Raw genomic sequence first — 9,844 nt, forward strand, 5'->3', positions numbered from 1 at the left:
GGAGTTTTCAATTTCATTTTTCAATGTACTTGAGTCTTTCTGTTCCTTACATTTTGGCAAAGTAACTTTTTTTCATCATCTTTTTAGAAATACCCAATATTTCAACACTTGTTAAAAATGAGTATCAGTATACAAAAGGTCTTCCAAAGAAAATCTAAGAATTCCTGAATTTAAACTACTTGGGCCTGATTTAAAATATTTATTGCTAACAGAAAAAGTTGATGAATTGTTTTTCATTCCCTAAGTAAATAAGGAAAGTGTTCATAGCTGTGTTGTGGGAGGAGAAGGGAACTGCACTGTCAGCAATAGTTTGACGGTCTCCATTTAGCATAAAACCTCATTATTAGAACATTTTATTTCTACTATATTAAAAGCTATATTATTCTGAACTCTGATAATGACAGATACAAAGATACGAAGACAAAAAACTACTTCCTATATGAATTTCTGTGCCCAACTCCATTGCTTGAAGCTACTTAGCTACCTTTCAGATCACTGTATACTGCTGGTATTGTTTGTATGATGACACTGACGCAAGTCCTGGAGAATGTTTACTCATTTAATTCTGGCATGCTGACAACAGCAAATGTGTGACCATACACACCTCCAGTGAATCTTAAGAAATTTTGAAGGAGAAGGATAAAAAGCTTCTTTAGCTCCAAAACCTTCTCCCCTACAGGTCTTTGAGATTCATTTCGATCAATAGAGGAGAACATTCTCCAAAAGCAGCTGCACGAATTGTTATGTCAAAGAAAAGATAAGACAACTAAATATAGAGAACTTCTCACTATTACTGAGAAAATTAGTAAGAGGGCAATAGTACAGGTCTAATTTTTAAAATATTTATTATTTATAAAAGCAACAAATATTTCACTAGAGACTATTCATACCTTAAGAGATCAGATAACGTCATTGGTTCTCTCAACCAGAGTAATGCCATGTAACAAAATGAAAGGGTCATTGGCATAGTCATCCTCAGTTTCTCCTTCTGGTTCTTCATTAAATACAAGCTACCATCTACCGATCCAGAGCACAGAGAGGTGCTTTCTTGGGTTTATGTTAAAAACAGAAAAGAAAAAAATTAATTGAATTGATATACACACAATCCATAGTATACAGAAATCAAAATAAAAGAACCTACAAGGACCCTTGTTCAGCAACTAACAATATTTTGAAATCATTACTTTGGTAGTTGGGTAGTCTGTGTACTTTTCTACTAAACAGCTTAACTCTAATTTATTCATCTCCCACAAAAGGAGAAGACAACCTCTTTCATAAACTGCTGCTTCACTTGACTAACACACCGGATCATATGAAGAGACAAAACTCCCTCTGGCATCCATCAAAACAGACCTTTTGTTGGGAACTACAGTTAAACCTGAGTTCTAGAAGGACAGTAACTACTATAAAACATATAACTAACAGTACTTATGAGCTGGAAATACTATTTTCCATTCGAGGCATAAGGGAACAGTGGGGAAACAAAGGAAGATTTGATGTACTTAAATCAATGCCTCAGAGCTGGGGATTAAAACACAGACTTTTAAATTTCAGAACAGTCAGGATTTTAACGAGAAAATTATTTACACTGCAGAAATTTTACTGAGGTTGTGTATCCATCTGCCATATAATCTCTAACTGTGGAAACATAGGTATTCTTTTAAAAAACATATCTAAATTCAATGAAAAATAAACACCTTTAGAACAAAAATGTAGCAAATGGGGAAGAGGGTGAAAAGAAAAAAACCCAACAACCAACCAAACCTCCCTAAAACCACCCCGCTTCCTTACTAAAATGAATCACTAAAAACTAAGAGAAGCACCAATGAGAAATTTAATTTAGTAGAGTGATTTATGAGTTAGGAACCTTTTCAGCAGTGAAACTTGCGAGTTCAGAGAAGGAGGAACTAGAAAAAGAAAAGCCTCTCTTCCCTACATCATGACCCAGGCAGGACAAATGAAAACGCATCTAAAGCACACCAGCACAAAATATCAGCATAGGTTCTGTACAGACTTTCTCACTGTGTTTCCCCGCAGACTGTTCACCTGTTCAGACAGGAACAGCGAGGGCTGGATCCACAGCTCCCCAGCTTGGAACTGCAGGACTATGGCAAGCAGCCCGCAAAAAACAGTTTAAAACTTCAAGAGAGCTTGGCAGCTCCGTGGTTACGCTGGCAGGTGATAGCCAAGCCTGCAAGGTGACAGCGGTCAGCGGTAAGAGGTCCAGCACCCACTGACAGGCAGTACAAAGACAAACACTGCAGATACCGTGTTCCTGAGCCAGAACTGGTCTTTGATGCCACCTACCGACTCCTAAAACGGCAGTCAGTAGCACTGTGGACACAGCCACAGGTTAAAAGAACCAGCTCGAACATACACCTCATCCAGCCTAAGACAAGGTCTGGATGAGAGCATCCTACGAGGTCTATCACGTATAGATGCTTGAGAGGACAAAAGCAGGAACATCAGTTAATCCTTTTAGTCAACAGTTTCACCTTTTACATGGATACTTGTACTTAAAGACAGCTTCACAACTGAAGCTTCATTATTAATGTCACATTCAACTCAATTTAAAATAATCCTCATTATATTTCTGGCCTTAATGATGGCACACTATTTCCTTTTATTTCTTCCAGCTTATGCAAGGCATGACAACACACAATTACACACATCTAATAATTTAAGAGTTTAATAGGCTTCTCTAGCAATATCTCAGTGCTATACTCAGTGGAATTTGCTATGAACCCTACACAAAAATGACAACAACAAAAAAGCTTGCCAGTTGGACAAGCCTCTTAAGAAAAAAAATGGTGTTGAGGTTTCCAGTCTGTAGCAATAACAGCTCAGTAAAAACAACACAGAAAAGGAAACCTATGAATCTTCACAAGAATTTATAGTTGACTACAACACATTTAGTATTACTTGTGTTAAATTTAAATACACAAAACAATTTCTGTGTTTGTTTGATTTCATCAAAATGTACTTTTAGTGTCACTGAACTCTTAATTCATTTCGAGTGCTTTTAGTGAAATCGGTATGACTAATTAAAACTGAAGTCAATCTCTGAAACAACAGACCAAGAACACATTAAATTATGGCCTATCTTAAAACTATCTAGCTGTTCTAGAACTCTAAGAAACATAACTATAAAAGTTAGTACCAAGGAAGAAAGGAGTTTCTCTAGACATCAAAAACGGGAAGAAAACGGAATGGAATATTTTCACTACAAATTTTTCACTCAACTATTTCCTCTTTGTATAACATATATTTGTGCAACACCCAAGATCTGCTGTATGTACAAACATACAGTGACTCTTTACCTGAAAATTTAGTTATTTTATTATATAAAGATGAAAGGTACTTGTGTTACATTAAGAAAAAATTGTGTCACCATTTTTGCACCTTTTTCTCCTCTCTAATTCTGTTTGGATGTTTAAAAATTTCTTAATTTTTTTTAATTGCTGCAGATGAAGTTTCTCATTCTATTACCATTTCTGGACTTTATGAAATAAAGAGAAGAACATGAAAGAACAAGATGGCATTCTTCTGTGGGTAGACAGGCAATATCATAGAAGAACAGAAATGGGAAATAAAAAGGATAGTACATAACAGGGGAAAAAGAAACACTGAAACAGACAAAGAAGGAGAAGGCAAGCAAAGAATAAAGCAAAAAAGAAAAAACATCAGAAGTTTAAAACACAAGCAAAAGCTTTCAAATGTGTCTTGAAATGTATTTCCAATATCAGACACTGCAGCATTGTCTGGCATTACACTTGCCCAGTAGCACCAAACACTCCAATTTTCTATAACATTTTATTTAAAAATGTTTAGCATTCTGTAAATATTTTCAAGTTGATATTGTGAACTGAAATGAGAAACTGATGGAATGCTAAAAGAAGATTTTTCATAGAAGGGTTTATAGGGAAAGTAGTAAAAAGAATGCAGAGACAAAAGATACAGAAGTACCAAAAATACTGTAAGGAAAAAGAATTAGAAAGCTAAATATATCTATGGGGTAGGGAAAAAACCCCAACACCCTCCCCCTCCCCCAACAAACTCATGTTTTTCAACATCAAATTCATGACTGACAGCTCTGCTATTAGCTAAACAAGTGCTTATTCTCTTTAAAGCTGCCGTGTTTGTGAACATCTGGCTTTGCAGATATAATACCAATTTTTTCCCACTGCCAACAGGAGGCATGGAGCAAACTCGCTATAAAATAGAACTTTCCCCTGCATTTCCCATTGTATTTCCAGGTCCTGTTCAACTTTCACCTCCTTGGGTGGGGTTGGGGGGGGGGGGGGGGGGGGCGGGGGGGAAGTCTTCTATTTCTGGTAGAATATAAAGTACTCTAGTGGCAAACAGGACTGAAAACTTTACACTTTCCAACCAGTACCTCCAACTCATTGTACATGAATACACTTTATATATATTTATTTATATTAAAAAACCTATGCAAAAATGGTTTCCAGATAGTCCAGTTCATTGCTCCTACCTGAGACCTTGCTAGTTGATGAGGCAAAGCTGCAATCAGTCTGTAGATCCCCCTCACTTTCAGAGACAGACAACATGTGAAGAAGGCTACGTCTCTCTAATTCACTGTCCGCATCAGTACTGCTATCACATACCTGTTTTTTGTAAATAAGTCATTGTATTATCTACTGTTTCAATCTGAAGAAACCAAATACAGCATGAGAGATGCAAGATCAACAGTAAATGAAGTTTAAACCCAAACTGTTCACATTTTTACTTTCTCTGTGAATCACCAGTACATAAAGAAACCTTGCAAAAAAAAGTATTTTTAAAGGATTTCTCAAGATAAAAAGACTTCTAGTGATTACAGTACATTTCAATCTGCTACAATGACCAGAAAGTTGGCAATACATAGAATCAAAGCTCGATGAAATAAATAACTTCAAGAGCCGACAGGAAAGAATGGTAACTGATGATGCATTTTGTATTACAAATTCTGGTCTATCTACTGACTATCTATGCCAAGACAAAGCAATATTTTAAAAAAAGCAGTTTCCCGTATTCAGAGAAGTATTTGTTTCTCAAAATAGGAAAAAAAAAACGTACAACAAAATGGACACGTGGAGCCCTGTTTAGAAGACATCCTTCATACTGAAGTGACATTAATACAAGCTAGATATGTAGCTTGAACAAAGAAGGTTTCTGTTGTTGCTTTTTAAAAAGATACCCAACATCTCATGTGATTTGAGCTTTTCACTTACTGATAATGCTTTGACAGTTTCCCCAGCTGGTCTGTTGCAATATGCCTGTTTGCTCTTCTGAAGGTAACACCTCCAAAAATTGCACAGAATTTCATCCTGATAAATACAAATGGATAGTGATTAGTACAAAGTTTACAAGGTCATTAATTGCTGAGAGAACAGAGCGTAATTTCTACCTCAGGAATCTGAATAATGTTCCAGCTCTAATTTTATTAACTGTGATTTATAAACTACATTTTAAAATTACCAGAGAAGCTAAGTTTGTTTTCATATTCTCAACGTTTTTAAAGAGGGCATTGTTCAATTCACTTTAAAAATCATGATCTTTTAAAATAACATCTCTTCTAATACACACAGTGCATGTAGAACTCACACTGATATCTACATACCTTCATTTGTGGACATACTCCTAATGCTTCTAAAGCTTCGGCTTGTTTCTTGAGTACAAGCTGAAAGCCTTCACAAACATACCATTCACAGCCTCCATCTAAGTGGGGGAAAAAAAAAGTATGTTTTTTTGTTTGTACTGTTCTGGGGTTTTTTTAACCTTATGCACACTTATTTCCACTTAATATTCTGTTCTCTTGGTATCAGGATAGAGACATGTCTCTCTATTCAATAATTTCAGATCCTAGAGCATAGACCAGGTACACAGAATACTCCATTTGTTCACAGTCTCAATCAAGAAGAAAAGCTACTGAGCAAGCACTGCTCTCCACACATTTCCCAATAGTAATATATTTCACTATAACTTCTAGTGCAGCATTTGTAATCAAGTGGAGAGTTATGTGACCAGTTTTAAAATAACTGAGAACCTGTCATTAAAAAAAGAAATACGATCATTTCTTTCCCATTCCCAGCACAGAAAACTGGAACACATTATGGTGGTGAGTCAGGCAAAAACCAACCAATATCACCACAGTCTTCACCATTCTCTCCCACAGAATCATACACATTCAAATTAAAGAAACTTTCTCAGCTATTTCAAGCTTCTAGCAAATCTCAGCACAACATGAATTTCATAAGGAGGGGGCCTGCTCTGATCTATTCACTATTCCCTCAGACTGCATTACATTTAATTTTCACCCTTACCTCTCTATATTTACAACTCCTTTTCTACAGGCTTCTGGTTTTAGAAATTTTCTCTGCATTTCTCAACTTCCTTTTCATTCCCTCCACACCTCTCGTTCATTATTTTTTGTTACAATCACACCTTGCATCTCGCCATCTTAAAAGTTATCTGCCCAAAGCTTCTGCCCTGTTTTAATGATGTTGGCTGTAACTGTTAACCACAGATACAGCTTACTCCTATAAATGCACGAAAATAAGCTGCCATAGTATAATGTAATAGCACTCATGGGAGGGACTGGGTGAAGCTAAGGATTTCTTAAGAAGCCTGGGGGTTGGCTAATGACCCTCCTAACAGGAAAAATAGAAAGCATGAAGTGGTACACAGCTCAGACTTTAGGAACAACACAGGATAAAGACAAGTGGAGGTGGTAAGGTTGTTCCCCTTTTCACTCCTCCCTTCACTTCCACACAATTGTTCTTTTCAAAGAAATGTTCTAATCCCACCGCAGTAGAGCAAAGATAGGTCAGCATATCAGAGACAAAAATAACCCCATGCTTCATTTAGCATTGTAATGCATTTTTGCTTTTTGGAAGTGGCCACAACAGTATAACATCTATCCAGCCATCACAGTATACATACACAGCTCCAGCAGCAGCCTTACCATAACATCCTTATGGCATATATCATCATACATAATGACTACTATTCTTCTGAATCATGAAATTGAAAGTATAGAAGTGACTCTGGATAAAGGATGCAATATTGGTTTAGCTATTGTAACTGCGTGAAATCTCTTCCATGCAGGTTTGTGTGTAGGTTACAGGGCCAAGTACCTGTAATGCAAGCCAGACTGACATTCTAAGAGCTGGACCACTGTCACATCTCACTTAAGAAGACAGACAACTTTTCTGGTTTTGTGATAGCCATCGCAAGGAAGGAACAAAGGGATCACCACATCTGAATACATGCCACCAGTATCTTCAGTCAGTATTGGCTTCTACAAATCAACGTGGCAATAAGTAACATATAGCTCTGTTCAATCCCCCAAAACCCACCACCAGGCTCACAGAGGTCACCTGTGGCTCAAGAAGTCACTGAAGGTGACCGCTAAAGGTTGTGACAGCATCTAGGGGCTGTATTTTGTTCCTGTTCTTACAGTCTTTCCTAGCTATCTGCTTTTGGTCACCATCAAAGACATAATGGGCTAGGTGAACCCTGACTGAACAGCCACTCTTATGCAAAATACAGAGAGAAACTCATACATACCAGTTTTTTCCTGCTTTCTTAAAACATTGGAGATTGTCTGGACTCTTGTATTAGAAATAAAATCAGTGTTTACAACTTCTCTAGTTCTCTGCAAAACAGGAATATATATATATAATATATTTATAATATAAATATAATATACATTTTTTTCTTTTCTCAGCAAGAAAAAAAGCCAGGCCTAACTTGCACAGATTGCCCCATCATAAGACATAATGGAAGAACTTGTTCAAATTTCCTAAACTAAAGAGAGACAGAACATTCTGAACTTTTCATTCTGAAATTGCAAAAATAGAGAATTACTATCCTGGACATACAGGTCATATGCATCAGGGTTTGCCTACACTGGTACTGTACTAAAGTGCAGCAATGCCCAGGTAATACTTCTAAGGCATCTAGACAGCATGCCGGCACTACAGCTACAGCAACACAGTGTCTTAAGATGGTTCATTTTAAATTTTGTGATTTCAAGGAACATGAGTTTTAAACAGTGTCAAGTAAAGCATGAAAAAGGAAGAATCACAATACTGCCTTCAACTCCTAATGCCAAGGAGAAAAATCTAACATTTTCTTACTAAAAAAACAAGCAGCAATCAAAATAAACCTTTTCCAAGGCCTGTAGCTCAGCTTTTTACCTCAGTAACGTTGTGGCAAGATCTGCAATAAAATCTGCCTCCATCAGTGAGACCCCAGTTCACTTCTGAACATTGGGCACAGCGTTCATTAAAATCTCTCTAAAAGGAAAAAAAACCAACAACACAAAACAACAGTTTCACACGTGTTCAGGTAAAACAAATGGCACTACTACTAGGCTACTGCAGAGCTTTTGAGATTATTCACAGAGAAGAATATTTATGCCCTTTATGTTAGCTCTGGGTGATAACAAGTAATCGTAGCATTTGCTATCAGTTGTAGATAACTGTGAACAAATAATTTTAGCTGGCAAGCATCAGCTCTTGTGTATGTGAGCATTAGAACAAGGGGAATAATAATCCACACCTAGCGCACACATGACATGGCTTGAAAAAAAACACGCATCAGAAACGGAAGCAGAGACAAAAAGTAGAGAGCAGGAGATGAAAGGAAAAATACATTTCCAGAACTGCGGAGAGACACATGCAGGGGAAGAAAGCCTGCACAAGGCGGTGGAGAGATGTGCCGGGAGAAAGGGAGACTTCCCGGAGAAGCCGGAGGAGGAAGGAGAGAAGAGGGAAAGCAACAGATTAAGATGAAGCATTTTTCAGAAGCACCCCACACGAGCGTGCTGGGGCCGGGCAGCTCCCTTCGGGCCCGGGGGGGACGGCCGGCCAGCCGCCCGTCGGCACACCCGCGGCCCCTCACCGGCCCCCGCCGGGGACAACGCACCCGCTACCGCCGGCGGCCAAGCACCGACCCCGCGGCCGCCACGCCGAAGGCTGCGGGTCAGCGCCTCGCCCGCCGCCCCCGGGCCCCGGTCGTGCCCGGCGGGCGGGGCGGGGCGGGGCCGGGCCAGGGCAGGCAGCGTCTCCGCTCTCCCGCCGGAGCCGCCGAGCGCCGCCGGACCCCCCGCCCCGCTTCGCTCCGCTCCCCAGCCCGCAGCCGCCGAACGCCCGGCGGGGAAGCGCCTCCCACGCGGCCGCGGCCGCCGCGCTCCGCCAGCTCCCTCCGGCCCAGCGAAACCAGCCGCCCCCACCGTTCCCCACGCCGCGGAGCCTCCCGGGCCCCACCGTGACCTCCTCGTCCATGCCAGCAGCCGCCCCGGCGCCCACACCATGGCAACCGCGCCGAGCGCCGGAACTGCGGGCCGGCCTGGAAACGGCAGCCCCGGCACTTCCGTTCCGCGCCCGCCGCGGGGCCGGGCACCTCCGGCCTGGCTGCCTCGGGTGCCCTCTCGGTTCATCAAGCCTGTCGCCGGCGGGGGGACCGCCAGCTCCCGCCCGCTGCGGGCTCCCGCCCCGTCCCGTCCCGTCCCATCTCCCCTCACCGGGGAGCTCTCGGCGGGGCGCCTGGAAGGCGCTGAGGGAGCTCTGCGCCCTGGCGCTGCTTGCGGTGGCGCCGGGGGCGCGGGGGTGCCGCGAGGCTCGGCGCTAGGCCCATCGCAGTGGCCGAGGGGCCTGCACGGGCCCCGGCGGGAGAGCAGGGCACCCAGGAGACATGGGTGCTTCCCCTCAGAGGGGACATTAGGTGTTTCACTGAGGGGACATGGGTGCTTGCCCTCAGAGGGGACATTGGGTGTTTCGCTGAGGGGACATGGGTGCTTCGCCTCAGAAGGGATGTTGGGTGTTTTGCTGAGGGG

General features: G+C 41.4%; 1 protein-coding gene across 4 annotated transcripts in view; it reads right to left on the reverse strand.

The window, feature by feature from the left end:
- The window catches only part of TAF1B (TATA-box binding protein associated factor, RNA polymerase I subunit B), a 51,457-nt gene extending 41,963 nt beyond the window's left edge, over positions 1–9,494 (reverse strand). Inside the window, exons 1-7 of one of the 4 annotated variants that reach the window (XM_069805819.1) lie at positions 9,242–9,494; positions 8,205–8,303; positions 7,573–7,660; positions 5,624–5,721; positions 5,235–5,330; positions 4,496–4,628; positions 891–1,047 (exon numbers count right to left, since the gene is read on the reverse strand). In XM_069805819.1, coding sequence (XP_069661920.1) covers positions 891–1,047; positions 4,496–4,628; positions 5,235–5,330; positions 5,624–5,721; positions 7,573–7,660; positions 8,205–8,303; positions 9,242–9,448 — 878 coding nt within the window. In that variant the 5' untranslated portion in view covers positions 9,449–9,494. Of the gene's footprint in view, positions 1–890; positions 1,048–4,495; positions 4,629–5,234; positions 5,331–5,623; positions 5,722–7,572; positions 7,661–8,204; positions 8,304–8,568; positions 8,910–8,934; positions 9,095–9,241 lie in introns of those variants that run through there. The other 3 variants (XM_069805820.1, XM_069805821.1, XM_069805822.1) reach the window with 3 other exon arrangements.
- Between the last annotated feature and the right edge of the window lie 350 nt (positions 9,495–9,844).

This window comes from Haliaeetus albicilla, chromosome 18 (assembly GCF_947461875.1).
Source record: "Haliaeetus albicilla chromosome 18, bHalAlb1.1, whole genome shotgun sequence".
Taxonomy (NCBI): Eukaryota; Metazoa; Chordata; class Aves; order Accipitriformes; family Accipitridae; genus Haliaeetus; species Haliaeetus albicilla.